Source organism: Macaca nemestrina, chromosome 1, assembly GCF_043159975.1.
Source record: "Macaca nemestrina isolate mMacNem1 chromosome 1, mMacNem.hap1, whole genome shotgun sequence".
Taxonomy (NCBI): Eukaryota; Metazoa; Chordata; class Mammalia; order Primates; family Cercopithecidae; genus Macaca; species Macaca nemestrina.
Genome location: NC_092125.1, coordinates 232,851,521 through 232,874,229, shown reverse-complemented (window position 1 = coordinate 232,874,229; position 22,709 = coordinate 232,851,521). Strand labels below are relative to the sequence as shown.

General features: G+C 62.5%; 1 protein-coding gene across 1 annotated transcript; it reads right to left on the bottom strand.

Moving 5' to 3' along the window:
- Nucleotides 1–4,999: 4,999 nt before the first annotated feature.
- LOC139356203 (uncharacterized protein CXorf49-like) lies at nucleotides 5,000–10,343 on the bottom strand. The gene is made up of 3 exons (XM_071069259.1): nucleotides 9,757–10,343; nucleotides 8,021–9,112; nucleotides 5,000–5,653 (listed from the first exon to the last, which is right to left on the bottom strand). Exons 1-2 carry the CDS (start codon nucleotides 10,341–10,343, stop codon nucleotides 8,734–8,736), a joined length of 966 nt encoding a protein of 321 aa, XP_070925360.1. The 3' UTR covers nucleotides 5,000–5,653; nucleotides 8,021–8,733.
- Nucleotides 10,344–22,709: the final 12,366 nt, after the last annotated feature.

The following is a 22,709-nucleotide window of genomic DNA, read 5'->3' as shown; positions in this document are numbered from 1 at the left end:
AGCCAGGCGACGGGCATCGGCAGTCGGGAGCAGTGCCTTTGGCTGTGAGGACCCTGGGTTCCGGGCGCACTTTGAAAGCACAGCCTGCTCTCCTGGGAGGTGGGCTGTGGAGGACCCCAGGTTTTGGGAGGCTGGCGGGGGCGGGTCCAGGGAAGCTCAGTGTCTGAGCTCAGGTTTGCGTGGGCCTGGGTGACCCCTGGCCACTTGCACTTGTAGAGGGCGTTAGAGCCTGGGAACCAGCTGACGTGAAGGACAGCCCTGGGGCGGTGGGTTCAGAGGTCAGAACAGGAGGGGCCAGAAAAGGAGCCACCAGGAGCAGGGAGGTGGGAAGTGGGACCTCTGGTGCCTGGAACCCAGGTAGGAAGGTGGGGACCCCCGGCGCCTGGAGCCTGAGGGGAAAAGTCCTCAAGGCAGAGGTCCCAGCCTGAGGTGCCAACCCTGCTGAGGGGCCGAGCAATGTGGGGTTGGGGGATTGGAGTCAGTGAGTCTGGATCCATCTTCCAGGCCCTGCAGTGGCCCCAGCCTTCTCCCCACAGGTGGATGATGGGACTCAGGCTGCAGTTTGCAAGGGGTCTGATAAAAAGAAGGAGGGGTGGGGGGCACAAGGGCACTCCTGCCCAGGACTCAGCGTACGTTGGTGAGGAGAGAGGATGGTGCCCATCTTGGTTGTTGAGGCTTATATTGTTTGGGGCTCTCCTTAAGAAAAAGCACAGGCCAGGCCGGGCGCGGTGGCTCAAGCCTGTAATCCCAGCACTTTGGGAGGCCGAGACGGGCGGATCACGAGGTCAGGAGTTCGAGACCATCCTGGCTAACATGGTGAAACCCCGTCTCTACTAAAAAATACAAAAAACTAGCCGGGCGAGGCGGCGGGCGCCTGTAGTCCCAGCTACTCAGGAGGCTGAGGCAGGAGAATGGCGTAAAAACCTGGGAGGCGGAGCTTGCAGTGAGCTGAGATCCGGCCACTGCACTCCAGCCTGGGCGACACAGTGAGACTCCGTCTCAAAAAAAAAAAAAAAAGAAAAAGAAAAAGCACAGGCCAGGCACGGTGACTCACGCCTGCCATCCTGGCACTTTGGGAGGCCGAGGCGGGAGGATGGCGTGAGCCCAGGAGTTTGAGACCAGCCTGGGCAACACAGAGAGACCCCGTCTCTACAAAAAATGAAACAACTTAGCCAGGTGTGGTGGCACCTGTGGTCCCAGCTACTACCCAGGAGGCTCAGGTGGGAGGATCACTTGAGCCCAAGAGGCTGAGGCTGCAGTGAGCCAAGATCATGCCACTGCACTCCAGCCTGGGAGACACAGTAGACCCTGTCTCATAAAAAAGGGAAGACCAAGAGGACAGAATAAAGCATGAAAAATTGGAAAGAAGTGAAATATTTATTTAGAACCTGAAACAAAATCACAATAAATGGCAAATTTTGAAAAGCTGATAAATGCCACAAACATCATACAGTCCAGAAGGCTGGACGGGCCGGAGCCCGTGGATCCCGTCACAGCAGGTGGGGGTGGAGAGCCAAGGCGCGGGTGCATCCGTGGGTGGCCGCACGTTCATCCCTGAGCTCGTCCACCCAGCGACACCCCAGAAGCCATGAGCTCACCCACGCCCAGCTCTTGGCTTCTAGATCCCATTCTCCACCGGGAGGAACCGGGCCGATTCCTGGGCTGTGCAGAAAAGATACAGGAGGAGCCTGGAGCATCTTGCAGGAAACAAGGAAGAAACAAGGGAGGACTCAAGGAATGATGGAGAGGACAGGAGCAGAGCCCAGCATCCGAGCGTCAAAGCAGACAATGGGAACAGCCCATGACCCGCGGCGGGAAGCAGGAGTGCCGGGGCCGCTCTGAGTGTGTAAAGTAAGCAAATGGGGAGCAGAGAAGCTTCTCCTCACAGTGGCATGTGGCTGATAGTGTGGAAGGAACAAGGTTCCTGGGAAGCCACCGTGGGGGACAGTCAGGAGCAGGACTCAGCACCACTCTGTGCCTTCCTAGAGCCACGAGGACCTGAGACCTGCACGCAACGTCCTGGCCCGGAACCTGCGAGGGCGTCAGGGAACAGCCCAGGCCTGTTCCGGGCTGATGGAGACGGCAGAGACGAACGGCTCACCGTGTGGCCCGGGCTGGGTCCTGTCTACAAAGGACGCCGTGGGGATAACCGGGGACGAGGTGTGGGAAGGTCAGCAGCCTGCACTCGGGACTGTGGGTGTTTGAGGGGCTGCTGTTCGCAGGACGGACACTAGAATGTCAGGATAAGAGCGTCAGGCCCCAGAAGCAGCAGCATCTGCAACTCTTCCACAGAAATTATTTCAAAATGAAAAGAAAAAGCTTCCACTAAGGAAAGTCTCTAAAACTAATAAACGAGGAACCAAGGCCCCAGCCAGGCCTCCAGCCCCCGAGAAAAGGAGGAAGGAGTGAGGTCGGGTCCGGGATGAGAAGTCGGGGGGAGCAGTTGCCACGGAGGCACCGTGTGTGGAGTGAGCAGCCGAGGGGGACCCAGGGCCCTGGTGGGGGTACGAGAGGGAGGGGCTGGGACGAGTCACCCGAAACAAGAGGCCTTGCAGAGAGGAACAGACAGGCCCAAACGCCCCGGAAATTCAGGCAGGTGGGTGAGGAGGCGGGGACACGAGGTGGGGGGCCTGGAAGCTGAAGGTGGGAACAACTGCTGACCCCTCCCCAGCCCCAGGGGAGGGGGGAAGGGGGCTGAGTGGCTGGGGTGGGTTTGCTGGAGGGCTGAGGTCTGCGGGCCCTGCCCCATGCTGGGGAGTAGCGGAGGAGGGCAGGTCCCGTGGGTCCAACCCCGGTGCCCTGGAAGTCTGGGAGTCTGTAGGTGACACAGATGTGGGGTTGGGACATCAGGAGGTTGGTTTTGGGGATGCAGCGGTTGAAGGCTATGAGAATGGGGAGTGTCTGCGGCCCTCCCTTGGAGGAGGGGGAGGCCTGGGGGCTGGTTGGAGACCCCACGGGGGTGCTGAGTGTGGGCTGCATGGCTGGCAATGAGGGGGGCTGCCTGAGGCCCGCTCTCAGCTACTCTAGGCCCTGCTGAGCAGTGGAGAAGTCTGCTGTAAGAGCACGGGGCTGCAGGCCAGGTGAACGGTGGCCAGCAGAGGCCTGAGCTCAAGAAGGTCCTCAGCGCCCCCAGACTCCCCAGCCAGGCCGCTCCAGGCCTGGGGCTCCTGGTGCCCTGGAAAGGTGGGAGGTGGCGGCCCAGGGGTGCACAGAGGCCTGCAGCTCTGCCGGCCGGGTGGGGCCCCTTCCCGTCTCCCCAGCAGGTGCGTGACCTCAGGCCCAAGCTGCAGCCTGTTTGCAGGGCACACACAGACACACAGGCCCGCCCAGGTGGGTCCCAGCACCTGCAGGAAGGCCCTGCCTGTCCTGTGTTCCTTCCTGGAGGCCGGTGAGTCATCAGCCGTCCCCACCTAGGAGCCTTCCCAGCAGGGCTGGCCTCGCCCAGCGAGGGGCAAGAGGGCTCACCCTGGCGGCCTGGGCCCCCAAAGCAGGCCCCGGTTTCCCCAGCAGAAGACCAGGAGCCCCAGACCCAGAGCTTCTCGGTCTGGCAGGGGCAGGACAAGACCATCCGAGAGCGGGGGGACACGTGGGGCTGTCTCGTCCTCCCCAGGGCCCTGTTTTGGAGGCCAGACCTAGGGCCTGAACCATCGCAGTGACTGCGGGGGGAGGCAGAGCTGGGGCCCCTCACTGGCCTCTTCCAGGGCGTCCACCCCAAGGCCTGAGGGGGCCGTCCCGGCAGCTCTCACGGCTGCTCCTCCCAAGGACAAAAAATGGCCGCCCTGGAACAGCTCCCACCCTGGGTGTCCTGTCGCCCACCGGGCCGGAGGGCAGCCTCGGACTCCCTGGGGGCCCCAGGGGAGCCACCCTCATCCATCTCTCAGGCCCCAAGTCCCCAGATTCCCTCTGGGCCTCGAGGAGCCAGGGAGGGGTCCCAGGGAGCGGAGGTGAGGGGCCGGGGGGTCCTGGCCGGCAGTGGGGCTGAGTCTGGGGCCGGCGTGCCTGGCGGGGCTGGCGGGGCTGGCGGGGCTGCCACCGGTGATTTGCCTGACATTTCCATAGCTGCTTTGGTTCCACGGGCTTGGATTTCCATACCTGCTCCCCCCCAGGGCTCATGGAGCCTGCAGCCGTAGGTTCTGTTTCTGCCAGGTGCCCTCACCTTCTGGGACTCGGCCGAGCCCTGGGACACCGGCTGGGGAGTGGTTGTCCAGGGCCCACAGTGCTGAGGGCCATGGCATGTCCCTCAAGGTTCCTTGAGGTTGGTCGTAAGGGCTTGGTCTGGAGGCATCTCTGGTCTGGAATCTCAGGACTCACTGTGTGTTTAGGAACTGGGTCAGCAGCCCCTGGGGTAGGCCCTGCCCGTCTGTTCCGAGGAGCCAGCTGGGGGCCGTTCCCGCACCGCTCAGGACACCTGAGAAGCCCGGTGTCCTCGCCACTCAACGGCCTTCCCCGGCACCCAGATCTCGGGCTCCAGGGCCCCTCCTGCAGTTCCCCTGTCCCGGAACCCCCACCCAACAGGAGTGCCACCCCCCTCACGCACAGCTGGCCTCAGTGTCCCAGGCAGGGTTTGTCTCCCAGGTCCCCTCCCCACAGTCTCTCAGGGCAGGGCGCCCAGCGAGTTCCCCGGTGTCCAGGCCACAACCCTAGCAAACAACACGTGGAGGTGACGGCGGCACTGCCAAGCCCAGGCCAGGCTCCCAGGAATGCTCAGGCCCAGCCAGAGGCCTCAGGGTGAGCTCAAGTCACCAAACCTAGAAAGGCCGCACCCAGGGGGAGCCTGGAGTGTGAGGAGGGGCAGCCACGGTCCATCCTGGTGGCCTCGGCTCTCCAGGACTCAGAGGCTCTGCGCCCTTTCCTGCTCTGCCCAGCCAGGGCCTGGGTGCCCCGTTCACCTCCGTCTCTGTCTCCTGCTGCCCCCGGGGCCTCCGCTCACAGCAGCCACTTCTGACACCAGCAGAATGTCAACAAAGGTCACTGGTGGGACTTTAAATATACATTTAAATAGACTTTTTATTTCTAATAGTTTCTGATCAACAGAGAAGCTGCACAGATGGTTCGAAGATTGCAGAGACCCGGAGTCACTGTGAGCCCCGCACATCGGTGTGGCCCATTTGTCGCAGCAGCCAGTGATGGCGAGCAGCTAAACCCCACACGCTGGTCGGCCTTCCCCTCCTGTCCTTTCCATCCTGGAATCCCATCCAGGCCCCGTGACCTCGTCACCTCTCTGTGGGCTGTGACAGCTTCTCAGACTTTCCTTGGTTTTGATGATCTTGACCGTTTTGAGGAGTGCTGGTCAGGAGTTTTGTACAACATCCCTCAGTGTGGGTTTGTCTGATGTTTTTCTCACAGTTATACGGGGGTTATGGGTTTTGTGAAGAGGAAGATAGATGGAGCTCTAAGTTCTAGAGCCCAGTTCCTTCCACCCCATTGTGTCCGGGTTCCAGGCTCTCCACACGACCCAGCTCTGTCATCCCATCAGGGATCCGCACTCTCCACACGACCCAGCTCTATCATCCCATCGGGGTTCTGCACTCTCCACGTGACCCAGCTCTATCATCCCTTGGGGTTCCAGGCTTTCCACACGATCCAGCTCTGTCAATGCTCACCTCCATCACCCAGCAGAGGCTGTGCCCATCAGGTTTCTCCACTAGTGGGACTGTAAACAATTGCATTTTATTTATTTATTTATTTTTGAGTCTGTCACCCTCCTGAGATCAGAAGATCCTCCCACCTCAGCCTCCCAAGTGCTGGGACTCCAGGTGTGCACCCCCATGCCCAGCTAATTTTTTTAATTTTTTGTAGATACGGGGTTTCACCATGTTGCCCAGGCAGGTTTCCAACTCATGCCCCAGCCTTGGCCTCCCAGTGCTGGGGTTACAGATGTGAGCCATGGCACCCAGCGAACAACTGCATTTTAATTCCAAATATTTAAAAACTCCGCAATTCATTGTTGTTATTATTGCTGTGCAAAGCCAAAATCAATTGAGATTTCATCACTTTTTGCACAGCAACCTTCTGCCTGCAATCGTCCTGCCGGTGTGTGTGCTTTGCACATTCTCTTAGCAAACATTTACTGGTGGCAAATGTTCTCAGCTCTCTTCCGGTTGTTGTTTGTTTTGCTTTCCGGCCAGTGCTTATTGCAAAGCAATTGTTCCACTGTCTTCTGTCTCCATTGTCCTGTAGGCGTGTCTGCCGTCGGTCCCACCGCTGGTCTTCACAAGTGAACCTTTCTCACTCTTCCCTGGCTGTTTTCCACTGCTCATTATTGGCTTTCAGGATGGCTCACGTGGCAGCAAGCTGGGGATGTCTGTGCATTTATCCTGCTTGACATTCATGGGGCTTCTTGAATCTGTCTTTGGATGTCTCTTAACAGTGCTGGAAAATTCTCAGATAGTATCTCTTCAAATATTAATTTCTCCCATTCTCTCTTCTTCCAAGTCTCTATATTTTATGTATGTATTTTACCCTCCCACCCTTATCCATATTGTCTTTTAAAAATATCTCTAGCCTTCATTCTGGATAATTTACACTTACCTGTCTTCCAGTTCCCCAATTTTCTTTTTCTTTCTCTCTCCTTCTTTCCTTCCTTCCTTCCTTTCCTTCTTTCCTTCTTTCTTTCTTTTCTTTTCTTTTTTTTATGACAGAGTCTGGCTCTGTCACCCAGGTTGGAGTGCAGTGGTGCAATCTCGGCTCACTGCAACCTCCACCTCCTGGGTCCAAGTGATTCTCCTGCCTCAGCCTCCTGAGAAGCTGGGATTACAGGTGTGCACTACCACACCTGGCTAATTTTTGTATTCATGAGCCAACACATCCAACCCCTGATTTTCTTTTCAGCCATTTTAAATCTTCTATTAAGCCTATCCATTGAGTTTTAAATTGTGGTTATCATGTTTTCATTTCTTTTTTTTTTTTTTTTTTTTTTGAGATGGAGTCTGGCTCTGTCACCCAGGGTGGAGTGCAGTGGCCGGATCTCGGCTCACTGCAAGCTCTGCCTCCCAGGTTTACACCATTCTCCTGCCTCAGCCTCCCCAGTAGCTGGGACTACAGGCGCCTGCCACCTCGCCCAGCTAGTTTTTTGTATTTTTTAGTAGAGACGGGGTTTCACCATGATAGCCAGGATGGTCTCGATCTCCTGACCTTGTGATCCGCCCATCTCGGCCTCCCAAAGTGCTGGGATTACAGGCTTGAGCCACCGCGCCCGGCCCTCATGTTTTCATTTCTAAAAGCTCATTCCGTTTTTTTTTTAATCTACTACATAATTTTTATAAGGTAAAGTTCTCTGCAAATATAAAACATCTTTTTTTGTTTTCAACATACTGATTTTAGTTGTTTTTTGGTCTGTCTCTGATAACTCCAATATCTCAGGCCTCTAGCAGGTCTTACTGGTGTCTGTTTCCATCAGTTCTTGCTTGTATCATATCTTTGCGAGACTGGTTATCTTCGACGGTGTGCTGGTCACTGTACTTGAACAAGTATCTGTAGGATGATTTGATGCCTCGGGCAAACGCCCTGCCCCATGTGGCTTTCCTCTACCAGACACCTGGGACAATACTGCCTGCGCCTGAGTGGCCTTTGGGTTCTTTGGAAGACCCAGGTGGCTTGAATTGGGGCTGCAAGGATGGAGTCACCTTCATTTCATCCTCACTTTGGGAGTGGAGTCCTTTGGGGCTCCCAGGTTCTGTGGGGAGGGTCTCCTGGTGGATGATTTCCACATTGGAACAAAAGTCCACATCTGCTGACCCCGAGGAACGTGGCATAGTGCTCTAGGCTGTTTTCTCTGTGACTTTGGCTTGGTGAGTTCTCGCCAGCTCCTCGGCTCTTCGAAGCTTTAACCAGATGGTTGAACGTTTCGGTCCTTTTCCGCCAGCAGGTGGACCTGAGAATCTCTGCCAGCACTCCTGTGAACAGGCCACCCCACGGGCATTGGCCATGTCCCCTGCCTGGGACACTCCCTCCCTTTGGCCTTCGGGACCCCACACTCTTCCCATCCAGGAGTCCTGGGATTCCCCAGGGCACCGCCAACCTGACCGCAGCCTCCGTTCCCTCCGTCATCAGGCACGGCCAGTGCACTTCCACCCGGTCTCTGCCGGGCTCCATAGCCAGCATGGAATCCCCACTTGGGAAACTCCCACTGAAACTGCATCTGCTTAGCTGGAGTCTGCAGGAAATCTGTGCCAATGACACCAGAGAAGAGTGTGCACTCTTCCCAGCCTCCAGACGCCTTGACTCCGTCTCCATCCGCCCACTCCATTTCCCCGGCACCAGCACCCCAGCCCATTGGTTCCCAGGGATGTCTGTGCCCCAGTGGCTGAGTGGGCTGAGCCTTGGAGGCACGTGGTGACCGGCTGCCCACAGGCTGGGCTGGGAGGCCATAGGGTCGACCCCTGGATTTGACGCCCTAGAGGCCTCTGGGGACGAGAGTGGCTGTGGAGGACTGGGGCAGATCTCAATGAATAACTAAGAAGAAAACAAAGTGACAGGCTTCAGATCAAGCTCCCAGGAGAGGGCTGTATCTCAGAACACAGGCAAAGCTTCCAGATTTTTGGTTAACGCCTTCCTGAGAATTCAGTAGAGGTCTTGGCTGAGCATCACAGCGCTCAGGGATCCAGCCTGGGGCAGACACAGGAGCATCAGGGCCTCAGGCAAAGGTGGGTCCAGTCAGGGTGAGCCAGGCTGCAGGAGCCTGTGCTGACCCACCAGGCCCCAGCTGGACATGGGCAGGTCCCAGAGCTTGGTTCAGGGCAAGAAGGTGGGGGGAGGGTGGCCCGGCACTTGCTCAGGAGGGCCGGGGGAGGTCCCAGGCACTGGGCTGGTCCACCCTGTGGCAACCCACTGTGGGCAGACCCAAGGTTGTACAGCATGACCAGGACCCAGGACCTCGGGCTGGGGACAGAGTGACCTTCTGGCTTGAACCGTCGTGCCCTGAGCTTGCAGTGGCCAGCAGGTGCCTGGGCCCTTGGGCCAGGCTGGGGGAGCCGGGAGGAGTGGGAGAAAAGGTAGCTGGAAGAGGGTGCAGCAGGCTCCCCGCTCTGTGCAGCACTGAATCACAGTGGTGTCACCCGCCTCGTCTGGCAGCATGGCAGGAGGGTGCGGCCTGGGCAGGGAGCACTCGGCCCTAGAATCAAGGTCCAGAGGCAAAGGCAGCAGGTGGGTCCAGGGCGCTCTAGGGACTGCAGCCCCCGCCCCCGGGCCCCCAGCCCAGCCCCTCCATCCCCGCCCGGCCCCCAGCTCCGTCCTTGCCCTGCCTCCCATTGGCCTGGAGGCTCACTGGCCTTCCCGCCGGGGTGGAAACGGGTGTCTGCTACTGGGGTTCGCGTAGAGCAGGAAGGGGGAAGGCAACGCGGTGGAAAAGCCACCGCTGGGCGCCCGAGGTGGCGGAGCTGGTGGGAGGGGCCTCCGCCGATCCTGCTGAATCTCAAACTCTAGGCCCTGGGGACGCCCCACCCTTCCCGCCGGGGAGACTGGGTTTTCCTCCCAAGGTTCTCCAAGCAAAGCCTGTCTGTGTTCCAGGGTGGTGATGACTAGAGGAGGCAAAGCGAAAATTAGCCCCAGAACCTCCTTCAATCAGTGGAGGCGCCAGCGGGCCTCCCCTCAGCCGGCCGGGGGGTCACGGGCCCCTCCCACCTCCCGGTCAAGACCCCGACATTGCGGAGGGTCAGGAGGGGTGAGCAAGGACCCTGGGCCTGGCATCCCGGGTGGGGCACCGTCCCCAGGGAGGGCTGGGCAGGCGCCCCCACCCTCCACACACCCTCCACCCACCCCGCCGGTGCGGGCGCCGCAGTGGCCAAGGATCCAGGAGCGACGCCCGCGCTGCGCGGAGAACCCGGAAGTGGAGGAGCCCGGAAGTGGAGGGGCCCGGAAGTGGAGGGGCCCGGAAGTGGAGGGGCCCGGAAGTGGAGGAGCCGCGGGCCGCCCTGATCCTGTGTCCCTTGCAGAGACGGGCCCCAGTCCTGAGTCCGAGGCTCTTGGGCCCTCCCCTTCCTCCCAGCACCGTCCCAGGGGGAAGGTAGCCCCTGGCGCAGGTGGGACCCTCCGCAGTCTGGCCCAAGAAACGGGGACCCCGTGGCTTCCTGTGGCCTCCGGTGGCTGGTGCCATCAGGAAGTAGCCCAGAGCCAGAGCACAAAAGGGCCTTTGTCCTGCCTGCCCCGCCCAGCGAGACCTTGGGCCCCGCCAGGGCTGGGGGCTGGGGGCTGGGTCCCCTCTGGCCGGCTCTGCCATCAGCCGCCAGCCTAGGGGCAGTTTCTGCTGCCCTCCTGGGTGGGGCCTCCCTGGTCCCTGGAGAGCCACACCCCCTCCCCTCCACTGTCCCCACCCAGTGCCCCCCGCCTGGCTGCCATGACAACATCCTACCCAGCAGGTGGGCCAGGCCGGAACCTTTGGCAGCCACCGGTTCCTGGTGATTCCGACCCCAAGTGCAGCCACTGTGAGGGGTCAGCTGTGGAGTGGTCCCACACTGACCAGCTCACGCCAGCTGGCAGAGCCACCGGGCCCTCTCCATGGAGGAGCAGAGAGGCCTCAGGCGCCACCCGCCGTGCCCCAGGGCCACTCACTTCCTTGGTGGGTGAGGGATGCCGGCCTGGGCCTCCCGAGACTTGAGCCCTGCCCCTGCCCTTGTCCCCAGAGAGACCTGTGCCAGCGAGCGTCACAGGCCTCCCCTCCCTGAGCCTTGCACCCAGGCGGTGCAGGGGCCCTGCTGCACCCCAGAGCGGGCATCAGCCCTCAGCCACTCCGTTAGCTGTCCCCCCCAGCTCAGGGCCTCAGAACCGGCCATCCACGGGCTCAGAGGCACCCGAGGGTCCTGGGGCCTAGGTGGGGACTGGCTGGCTCGAGGTCGTCCAGCAGCCATACCCAGGTTCATCCAGGATGAGCAGAGCAGTGTGAACCAGTGATTGGTTCAGAAGCAGGTGAGGGGCCAGGCGTGGTGGTTCATGCCTGTAATCCTAGCACTTTTGGAGGCCAAGGCAGGCGGATCACCTGAGGTCAGGAGTTCGATACTAGCCTGGCCAACACGGTAAAACTCCTGTCTCTACTAAAAATAGAAAAATTAGCCGGGCATGGTGGTGCACACCTGTAGTCCCAGCTACTCGGATGGCTGAGGCAGGAGAATTGCTTGAACCTGGGAGGTGGTGGCTGCAGTGAGCCAAGATTGCACCACTGCACTCCAGCCTGGGCGACAGAGCCAGACTCCGTCTGAAAGAAAAAGCAGGTGAGGAAGTGTGAGCAAGTCTGGCCCGTGCTGCCAAGCTCCCGCTTCTCCGAGCGGCTCCACACGAGAAGCAGCGGCAGCTCCAGTTCCACAGCCAGACACCGGTCATTTTCCCTCTACTAGGGAATTAGGCAGGATGGTGTGGGGCCTGAGTGTCACCATGAGACCAGGAAGCAGGTGTTCAGCCAGACGCAAATATTCCTCCTCAAAGCCAGGGGAGCGGCCACAGTGGATTTTATTACGGGGCTACGGGGGCACGCCCAGCGCCCCGCTGCTCTCCACGTCCACAGCAGCGAGGGTGGAGGGCCCTGTGCTGTGCAGGGCACAGCTCGGCTGCACCTGGGCCAGGACACAGCTGCCCAAGTGGGAGGAGCTGTGGACGGGGCTGGGGCCTTCCTCCTCCCAGGGCCGGTGAGTCACTCGTTCACTGTTTCACGTTCCAGGTAGAGACAGTTTATTAATCTGCAGAAAACTCTGGGGCCTTTTATCTTTGTGTTTTCTTTTTTGAGACAGGGTCTGACTCTGTGGCCCAGGCTGGAGTGCGGTGGTGCGATCAAGGTTCACTGCAGCCTCCACTTCCCAGGCCCACAAGTGTGCACCACCACAGCCGGTTAAGTTTTAAATTTTTTGCAGAGATGGGATCTCACCATGTTGCCCAGGCTGGTCTCAAACTCCTGGGCTCAAGTGATCTGCCCGCCTCAGCCTCCCAAAGTGCTGGGATTACAGGCGTGAGCCACCGCGCCTGGATGGTGTTTTACCGTTGAGGTCAGAGGGCAGACGTTGCACCAGGTGTTTCGTCTGCGCGTGGAGCTTTGGAACCGATGGAGAAGGCAGAGTCCTGATCAGAGCACGGGGACAGGGGAGATGAGCAGGGAGGAGGGAGGGGAAGGAAGGAGGCGCCAGGCTCTCCGCTCAGTGGAGGTCAGTGGAGTTTGCTTCCTGCTCACACTGGGCCTGATCAGGTCAGAGGGCACGCGGGGGCCACTGTCTGTCCTCCGTGGGGCCTTGGCCTGTGTCCGAGGGGGGCAGACGGTACAGGGACGCACGGCTCTGCGAGGTGTTCCCTGGCTTGACCTCACCCGTGTTCTCTCTCCCTGTCTCAGTCAGAGCTGCCCCCAGGCTCCTGCAAACCAAGAGGGGGTCCAGGAAGAACTGCTCCTGGGGCCTGGACAGAACGGAGGACGTGTGCATGAGGCAGCGTGGACCAGAGGGCCACCTGCTCCATCCAACCGGGCCCCAGTCCTGCCAGACTCACCTGAGGATGCCCGTGGGTCCCAGCGACACCCCTGCCCCTAATTGAGACAAGGGTGGGGGTGGGGCTGTGTGCCTGCGTCCTGGCCCTCCCAGGGCCACCCTCAGGAGTGGCTGCACAGGCTCTGGCCGGTCGGAGCAGCCCACGGAGCCAGGCCCATCCCGGGGGGCTCAGGGCTGCAGCCCATGGACTCATGAGGGGGGCTTCTGGGGTCTAAGGCCAGCGGTCCCCTTTCTTCTCGCTGAGGCACCCCACGTCAGAGGCCCCAAGCTCCCACCAGGACTCCCCAGGCAGCAGGTTTCCCTCCACAGCTGGGAAGAGCCCCACCTTCACCACCCCCCACCAGCCAATTCCAAGACCACCGAAGCCCCCAGACCCGGCCCTCGGCCCCTCCTGCCCCCCGCCTCTCCCTGCTGCTCAGAGCCTCGGCCAGCACCTAGGGACCCATGTCCACGTCCGAAGCGGCCCCTTCCCTCCACGATTCTCTGTGGCCCTTGGAGAAAAGAGCAGCCTCTCCCGAAGCTCTGCCCTCGGCCCTCCCTCCCCGGAGCCTTTGCCCAGACGTCCCGTCCCATCCTGTCCCGTCCAAGGGGCTGTCACTCTTCTGCCCACCTCTTGCCCATTCCCGGACAGCCACAGCCGTGGGAACCATGCAGCCTGTGGACACAGCCCCAGCGCAGCTCGACTCTGCCTGGTCCCCACGGCTTCCAGTGGCTCACCAGCCGCCCCGTCGCTCCATGAAATCTGACCACACCTGTCCCGACACTCGACCAGCTCCCAGGCAGGTCCCGCCGCGCAGGGGGCCAAGGGCCACGTCTGGGACCAGTGAGTGAGGCGGCGTGTGGGCAGCCGGGGTGTGAGCCCGAGACGGGGGTCCGGGCTTCTCCCACTCGGACGCCAACCGCAGACTCTGGATTTGGAGGTGTGGGCAGTGCCTCATTCTCCCCAGAAGACAAGAGCCCCCCGGCCGGGTGTGTGCTGACCCCACCCCCACCTGTCCACACAGACACCTGAGTGGGCATCAGAGTGGGCCGGGCCCTGACTGTCCGAGGAAGGGTCTGTTGGGGCGAGGGCAGTGGGTCAGAGGTCACCGGTGCCCCCGGGGCCCGCTTCCAAAGCCCTGCCAGGAAGTGGCTCAGACCCCACGCCAGGGCCAGAGGCCAGCGCCAGTGAGCCTCCGGCCGTCCCAGCCCCCGGCCCCGCCCAGGCACAGGGCAGTCGCCTGAGCTTCCCCAAGCCCCAACCCCTGGGGCAGAGTGAGAACAGTGCCAGGAGCGCCCGGCACAGGCCCTCGGTGACGAGGCTCCCAGCGGAGCTCCCAGAGCTTGTTATGGAAAATCGTGGTGTCCGCCGGGACCTCTCTGCCGGTCGGGCTAATTACGGACTGTTTGTGATTTCACTATGGGCCCTTCCACTGGGAACCACGAGAAGCAAACACGTTGCCATGGGAGGGGCGCTTCCCGGATAGGGCGGGGGCCCTGCCCTCCCCACCCCCAGACTCCTGGTCCCCCAGGCCTTCCAAGCTCCCAGAAGAAAACTTGTACCCCAGTCCAGGGGCTCCAAAGTGACCTCCAGAGCCCAAAGAGGGGTGTTCCAGGGGCTACTGGGGCTTCAGCTCTCCCTGAAGGCTCAGGAAGGCACCCACACCCCTCCCTCATTCAACCAGCTGTGGGTCTGTGGGGTCTCGGAGCCTCCTGCCCATTGGGGTGGGACTGGGAGCACATAGCTCCTGCGAGGCCCTGGCGAGGAGACGGATCTTGAGACCCACATAGGCCTGCAGGGGTCCCTTCATTGCTCCAAAATTAGGGGCTGGCTGGGGGCCTGGAGCTAAGACCAGCAGGTCTGGCCCCTGCCCTCTGTCCACGAGAGGCCTTGGCCCCATGGGACAGGGCACCAGCACTGCAGGGAGGTGGCAGGCAGGTTGGACCCACCCTGGGGCCACCCCACCCGCTTCTAAGGCAGCCTGGGAAGGAGCCCTGCGGAGCTGGGGGCGGGGAGGCGGGGGTGGAGGGGTGAGAGTTGCCCGCGGCCTCCCCTGTCCCTGCCCTGTCGCCCACGCTCCACGCAGGCCCCACAGAAGCCTTCCCATCCTGACTTTTGTTCAACCTCAGTGGGCGGCAAGGTGGGGGCAGGACGGGTGTGCGGGGCCTGGGCCTGCGTCAGCGTCACCAGCCCGCCTCCCGCCCGGCCTATGGGAGCCCAGGGGACACACCTGTCGGGGGCCAGGAGCAGAGATTGGCCAGCGGGAGCTCGCACCTGTGTGGGGCGGGGAGCAGCACTCCTTGTAAGGCGAGCCCGGCCGAGCCGGCTCTTCCCTCCCGAGGCCCCCACCTCGCCACCACCTCCCATTGTCCCGTCGCCCTCGAAACTCTCCCAGAGACGGGCGAGTTATCCAGCTGTGCAGGTCTGAACTGACTTTTCCTGTGCCAGGGCTTCGCCTGAGCAGAAGCAGGAAGCTCACCTTTGCAGGGCAGCGGGCAGGTCTCCCCGCGCCAATGGACGCCCCGTGCCGACAGACGCCCTGAGGCCTGACCCTGGCTGAGGCCAAATGCCCAGCTCTGTGGACCCGGACGGACAGGGGCTTGGGTCCCCCCCATTCCTTCCGAAGCCGGTTCACACCCACCCGGGCCTGGCACACGGGAGGCGCTGGCTGCAGGGTTGGGGCGGGAGCAGCGGTGGAACCTGTCGGGGCAGGTAAGAGTGGGGGGGCAGGTGAGGGCGGGCAGCGGGGAGGCCGAGGCGCGGGGTTGGTGGGGGAGGCCACTTCCTGCAGGGGAGGCCTCGCCAGCCCCTCCGTGGCCGACGCGGGGCAGGGGCGCAGGTGACAGATGGGCCGTCGCCAGCCCGGCCAGCATCCAGGGGAGCTCCAGTCACTGCAGACACAGGCCGGAGCGGGTCCTTCCCTCCCAGGGAAAGGTGGGCCCCGGCGCGGACGCGGCTGGGTTTCGGGTGCGGAGCCATCTTGGGCCCACAGGCTGCATCTTCCAGGCACGGGCACAGTGTGTGGGCTCCAGACATGGGGTGCCCTCAGGCCATCAGTGCCGGGGCAGGGCCTGGGCAGAGGGCAGCCTCCGAGAGGGGTCATGTTCTTGCCGCCTACCTGATAGCAGACCTTCTAGAAAGTTCTCTCCAGAAGCAACCACTGCCGTCCTGAGGCACTTTGTGCGGAGAGGGGAAGCCATCGCCTCAGAGGTGGGTGCGGAGAAGGGTTTGGCCCGGTTTGAGGATACCGGCGTCTCCCTTGGGCTCTGGAGTCTGCGTTGGGAAGGGCTCGGTCTCCGCACCCTCTGCTCAGAGGCCTGCCGAGCCCGGGGACAGTGAGGTTGGCGCCTGGGGCCATGGCTGGTCTGGTACAGGTGGGGCTCAGCCCGAAGAAGGTGGAGCGGGTTCCCAGGCCCCGCACTGTGACTGGGGCGGGGACAACGTCTCTTGTACAGGTTTTTACTTAAATGCGAAACGGCACAGTACGGTGGCTGTAGCCAGGAGCAAGGTCTGACCCGCCGGGGCCCAGCCTTGAACTTGCCGCAGGGGCACTTGAACGCGTTTAGCGGCCGGATCGTTGGTTTTCTTAAAGTTTGGGAACTGATTGATCCTGGTGGTGGGAGGGAAGGTTCATTGTCCTTGATGAACAAAATTCTCAGGGCGTGAAAAGCTGTTGCTTTAATTAACCCCCTGGGAGCGTCTCAGGCCTCGTTTAGGCTGAGTGTCTGGGGAAAGAGGTGGTTTTGTTCTGTTTTTCTAGTAACCCAGATGAAACGCTCAAAAGCGCAGTTGGCAGCACGTTGAATCTGGCAAAATTAAGGTTTGCGTTTGTGAAAACGCGGATGCAGTCTGCGGTTCATTTTCAGACATTTTGGTGATTTGCAAATATTTATTTGCGAAATGAGTTTGTCAGAACATTTTTTACCGTATTTAGGGAAAGATGAGACGGGCCGAGGTTGTGGAGCCTGGTTTGTTCTCTGTGGGGCTGGTGGACATGGCCCGGACGCGGGGGCCGTGCTCACAGCCAGCCTGAGAGGGCTGCAAATCCATGCCCGCCGTGTGGGTGAAATGGCGGCTTTGCCTCGCAGACGTGTAGCGCCAGCAACGCGGAGGGAAGAAGCTGAGTGCTGGCCAGGCTGAGCTCCGCACCCCACCCCCAGCAGCCTCTGGCTCCCGGCTCGGCTCCGCGGTTGGGGCGGGTTGGATTTCAGGCTTTGTTCTCCGAGACCTCACCATTGATTAAGCCCGTCGGGCAGGTTAACCAACAAGTTAGTTTTTCACGCTGGGATCACATTCCTCGCCGGGCGCTCCCACCCCACCCCGGCCTGTGCAGGTGGGACCCGGCCAGGCAGGCGGGCAGGGCGGCCAGGGGAGCCGAGGGGCGCCTGCCCGGGGCATGTGTTCCGCAGAGAACCCCTTGGTGGGGCGGCTCTGGGCCTCCTGACTCACTCCTCGATTTTCCCAAGCTGAGTCTGGCCCCGCGGTGATGATTAACCCAACACCTCAACCGGCACGTCGCTGGCTCCACTTCCCGGCGACGGTTGACAAGAAAGCACCGCGTGGGGCTCTCGGAAAACAGGGACCGTCCATTTTCACTTTTCATTTCTTGACCTGTGGCCACGGTAAGACTCGGCCGCCTGCCCGCTGCACTCCTTGCCCCTCACCCCTGTGCCAGGCACAGGGCCCTGCAAAGTCTTGGGTCCCCCAGTTGAGCCTGCCGGCCCGGGTGACCATCTCCCCGCCCAGCCCGGGAGCCAGGTCCGGCCTCTCCTGCTAGCTGCTCGCTGGCTTTACAGCTTCTGGGCTCAGGAGGCGCCTGGGAATCCTGCCCTGGAACTTAGGAAGGAGGCGTCTCCCACCCGCCTGCCACACAGGTCTGCCCCTGGGTACGAGCCTCTGCCGTGTGCCCCTCAGTCTCCCAGGTGAGAATGCAGTGGCTGACAAGCCTGGGCGGCCAGGCCAGCTCTGGCCCTGTGGGGTCACTGAGAAGGCTGGCCCTGGGTAGCCAAGAGCCTGGGGACACTGGCCCGGGGCCCTGAACCTGGCAGTGGGAGGCCATCCCCCGGGTGGGGGCAGTGTTTGGCCCCAGCTGCAAGGGACGAGTGCCGGGTACCTGCGGCCCCCCACGCAGCCTGGCAGCAAGGAATGGAGCTGAAATTCGACTCTGTCTGAACGGGAAATCTTCGTCTCCCTCAGCTCAGAAAACAGGTGAAATTGTGTCCCTGAAGCACTGATTTTTCTTTTTTTTTTTTGAGACAGAGTCTCGCTCTGCCGCCCAGGCTGGAGTGCAGTGGCCGGATCTCAGCTCACTGCAAGCTCCGCCTCCCGGGTTCCCGCCATTCTCCTGCCTCAGCCTCCCGTGTAGCTGGGACTACAGGCGCCCGCCACCTCGCCCGGCTAGTTTTTTGTATTTTTTTTAGTAGAGACGGGGTTTCACCGTGTTAGCCAGGATGGTCTCGATCTCCTGACCTCGTGATCCGCCCGTCTCGGCCTCCCAAAGTGCTGGGATTACAGGCTTGAGCCACCGCGCCCGGCCTGAAGCACTGATTTGATGGGATTTTATGGGATTGGTGGTGAAGGCCTGTGAGGTGATGGAAAGGGGAAGCCCGGTGCCTGGAGCCTGACAGGCTGGAGGCCTGGTGTGGGGTCTCTGGAGAGGGTCCAGGTGTGAGGGAAGCTGGGTCAGGTCCTCGGAGACGCGGCCTTTGGAGGAGGAGACTGGAACCGGGTGGACCTGGCAGCAGGCGGGGGTGGGCGGAAGCAACGTTTGTTGTGGTCGGGCAGACAGGGCCTGTGTCCCCCACAGCCTCTGTGGGTGGAAGGTGCCAGAAATCTTGAAGAGTGGCTCTGGCCAGCTCTCTGGGCCCGGTCAGCACCCGAGTGGGGGCAGAGAAGGGGCGGGAAGGAGGACAGGAAGGATGGTGTGTCCAGTGGGCAGGGAGCCTTGGTCTGGCCTGGGAGCTGAACCTGCCTCAGGCCCTGAGCAAGGAGGGGCCACAGGGCCGTCTACTTCCTCCTGCCCCCTGCAGAGGCGGCCCGGCCCCCGCAGTGTCTGAGGCTCGGCTGCCGGTGTCTGTTTGTGGCCGGTCTCCCTCTGTGCCCGGGTCAGACCCCAGACCAGCAGACACAGAAACCGCAGGGACGGCTGGGCATAGCCAGGAGCCTGCCCTGCCCCCACCCCGCCCCTGCCTCCACACCCCCACCCCTGCACCCCCACCTCCACCCCCGCCTCCACCCGCACCCCATCCCCACCCCACCCACTCCCACCTGCACCCCCCACCCCGCCCGCACTCCCGTCCCACCCCCACCCCCGCCCACACTCCCGTCCCACCCCCACCCGCAGATGCTGTGCAGTGAGCAGGGCAGCATGGGAGAGGGGTTTCCAGGTGGGAGGGACCGTTCTGTCTGAGAGCCTGGCAGACACCAGGTCTTTGAGGAGAGGAGGAGCTGGGCAGGGAAGTAGCTCCCGGAACGCCATCCTGGAGACAGAGGCCCTTGTCCCCAACCTCAGACGGGCAGCACGCGGGGCCCTGGGGGCTACGGCTGCTGTCCAGGCCTTCCGATTGGACCACCCCGAGGGAAGGTCCCCCGCAGATGGGTGGGGGCGGAGGCCGAGCGGGGCGGGCAGAGGGTCTACGTCGGCCCCACTCTGACCCGGTCCTTGACCCCCTGGCCAGGACACTTCGGTCCCCCAGGTGCCTACCCCAGGCCCCAAAGCCAGTGGCTGCTGGATTCGGCAGGGCTGGCGGGTGGGGCTCACCTCAGCCCCTTCCCTCTGGCAATGCTGCCCTCAGTGCCCCAGGAGGACGAGGCCCCCCAACTCTGAGGCCCCCAGCGAGCCCCATGCAACCCCCAGCCGGGCGGCCCCAGGCCCAGCTCGGGCAGCCGTGGCCATCTTACTGGGCAGCATTGGATGGAGTCAGGTCTCTAATACTGCCTGGTAATGATGACGGCGGGGCCCTGCACGCAGCGACCGGCCGACCCCATCCCGGCCCAGGGCCTCCCACCGAGCCCCACACTCCCCCTCCCACAGCCTGCTCACCCGACCCCACCCCATCCGGGCCAGAAGGCTCTGGGGAGAGTGATGGGAGGTTGTGACCTTGGGAAAGGGGCTGGGGCCCCCCCAACCAGCCTCTCAGAGACCCCGGAATGCAATGCTCCCTGCAGCTGCACCCAGGGTGCTACACGGCGATCTGGGGATTAGGACGCTCAGATGTCCGGGCCCTGCCCACAGCGCCCGGGCAGGTGCTGCTGCCACACCCAGCAGGTGCGGGCCGAGCAGGACCCAACAAAGGGCTCAGGAGGGCAAGGCCCAGCCGGGAGCCACGTGGAACCCAGAGGAAGCCGCCCCACCCAGCTTGGGAGCCCACCCAGCCTGGCTGCAGCCATCTTGCCTCCCGCTGGACAGGGTGGGCCAGCCACAGAGCAGACCAGCCCCCCCATGGCCCCAGGTCTGTGGCCTCAGGGTCCCCTTGCCCTGGAGGAAGCAGGGAGGGTGGCCCTGTCTGCAGTCTTAGGGCCGCCAAGCCCCTTTCTGCCAGCCCTGTCCGGTCCCGGCGCCACTCCTGGCTGCTCACCTCTCCAGGTCTTCCCTGGACTTCCACAGCAGCCCCTGCCTGCCTTGAGGGATCCCATGTCCCTCCCGGGCCCCTGTGAGCATCTTACCGGACAGTGCTGGATTTCCCAGCTTGACTCTAACACTGTCTGGTAACGATGTTCAAAGGTGACCCACCGCTCGCCGGAGACCCCACCGAGGCACGTCCGGAGCTCCTACTCCAGAGATGGGCTGGGGCCGGGGGCCAAGCGGGGCCAGCAGATGGGTGAGGGCGGAGGGCTGAGCGGGGCGGCAGAGGGCCTGTGTCAGCTCCAAAGCCCAGCCCCCAGGGGAAGGGCTGGCCTCTGCCGGGGGTGCCCCCAGGTCACTCACACCCAGGCTGGGTCTGACACCTTGAGGACCCCTCGGTGCCTCCACAGGTCGCCTGGAGGGCTTCCTGTTCCCCCTCCCGGAGGCCCTCTGCCTCACCCCCGCAACCTCCCAGGCTGGGTTTTGGGGTGACCTGGCTCCAGGAAAGGCCATAAGGCCAGGATGCCAGGGCTGGAGAGGGAAGAGGAACAGTGGCCTCCCTCAGGCGGTCCAGGCTCCATGGAGGGTCTGCTGGGGGCACGGAAAGGACAAGGTGGATTCAGATTCCTGAGCCCCACCACGCAGGGGAGCGGGGACACTCCGTGCTATGCTGGTGAGGGGCAAGGGGTCTCATTCCTTCCCCCAGTCAACAAGAACGGAAATTTTGTCCAAAACCCACCAGACCAGGATTACCCGTTGTTTAATCCTTTTGGTCTGCAACCGGGGAGCCTGGGACTGCACCCCCACGCAAAGCCCCAGCCTGGGGAGGGGGTGGCCACTGGGGAGAGGCTGCCCTTCGCTGTTACTCATTAACCTGACCCAGCGTCAGGGAGCCAGCGAGCGGCTGCAGGGAGCCTTTGCCAAGAGCAGGGCCAGGTGACCAGATGGCTCCCGGGTACCCCCACACAGCCGGGCTGGGCTAGGACCAGGTGCTGGGATGGAGGCTGCCAGGGAGGCACGTCAGGGCCTCGTTCTGCAGACCCAGGAGGGATCAGGGCAGCTGCAGGAGGTGGGGGGAGCCACCCCCAGGGCCTTCCCTTCACAGGCCCTGCAGACACCAGCCCAGGACCCGGAGGCCACGCACACCACCGCCGGCCGATGAGCGTCTTACCAGACACGGTTAGACCTGGCTCTCTGTCTAATACTGTCTGGTAAAACCGTCCATCCGCGGCCTGATCACCGTTAGAGGAGAGAGCTGCCTGCCCTGCAGCTCATCAGTGTGAAGCCGCCTCATCTAGGGCTCTCGTACCCCCTTCACTATGGCCTGTGCCCACCCGCAGCTCATCAGTGTGAAGCCGCCAGGGTCTGGGGCTCCTGTGCACCCCCCCCCCTGCCGCCATGGCCTGCGCCCACCCAGCCTCCCGGGGACCTCGAGCTGTAGTCCCTGGGCAGATGCTGTGGGCCCCATGGTATGGGCCTGGCCCCACCCCACAGCCCTCAGCCCCCTCCCCACCTGGGGAGGCCGAGACAGAAGCAGCTGCGTCCCCCAAAGTGCCTGAGCCCAGGGCAGGGAGCACATATGCCTGGCAGGGACAACATCACAGCCTCCCAGCAGCCAGGCAGCAGGGCCCAGAGACCTCTGGGAGGTTCCTGGGGCCAGCCCTGAGCCTCGTCCTCCAGGGCCCAGCCCTGAGCCTCGTCCTGCAGGGGCCAGCCAAGGACCAGCCGTGGGGTGCAGACCACACTCTCCCTCCAGGGACCATCTCTGGGGCTGAGGCGGGCGGGGCCAGTGCCCAGCTGCAAGGCCATGGGATAGGGAAGGCAGGTGCTTGGGGCCCCGCAGCCCTGCACCGGGGGCCCCTCCACTCCAGGCGACTCACGAGGTGTCATCTGGAGCTGTCCCCAAGTGGGGCTCTGCAGGTTGAGCCCCCTACGCTGGGGCCATCACCAGAGCCCCTTTCCTCTCTGGGGAGATGGGGCAGTCCCCGCAGGGCTGGCCGAAACCACCCCACAGGCTGCTGCCGCCTGAGCAATGTGTGTGCGGAAGAACTTGGAGTGCCACCCCCAGAATGTGGCCTCCGCCTCACCAGACCCCACAGGTGAGCCCTGGACTACAAGGTGCATGGAACACAAGCTTTGGATGCACCTTGAGAGCTCGGGCCAGGCAGGGCCACACCTGTGAGCCTGAGCTCGTCCAGCACCGCCCGGAGCTCGGGGACCTTCCGCATCCCAGCACCTCCTCGCCGCTGTGCCCGTCTGGCCAGTCCCTCCAAGCACCCCTCGGATGAAGACGCACCCCACACTGCAGTGGGGCTCACTCTCCACAGAGCCTGCTGCGTTGCACGGGGTGTGACAGGAAGGACCCTGCTGGGGCTGGCGGGGCGTACCCAGATCCTCCCTGCGCGCTTCCTCCTCCTCCTCTCCCCCCCCCCCCCCCCGTTAGCGCTGGGAACAAAACAGAAAAAGTCTTTGCATAGTAATAAAGCAGTTCACGCTCCTATGCTTGGACCAGCTCCTTATTTTAACCACACGAGCACGGACCCCAGCCATGCAAAGGGCCCAGCTGAGGACAGAGCCCCAGACACTGCACCTGTCCCCAGAGGCCCTTGAGGTTCCTAGGAGAGGCTCCCTCCCTTCCTTCCCTCCTCTTTCCCTCCCCCTCCTCCTCCTTCTCTCTCCCTCCTTCCCCCTCCTCCCTCCCCCTCCT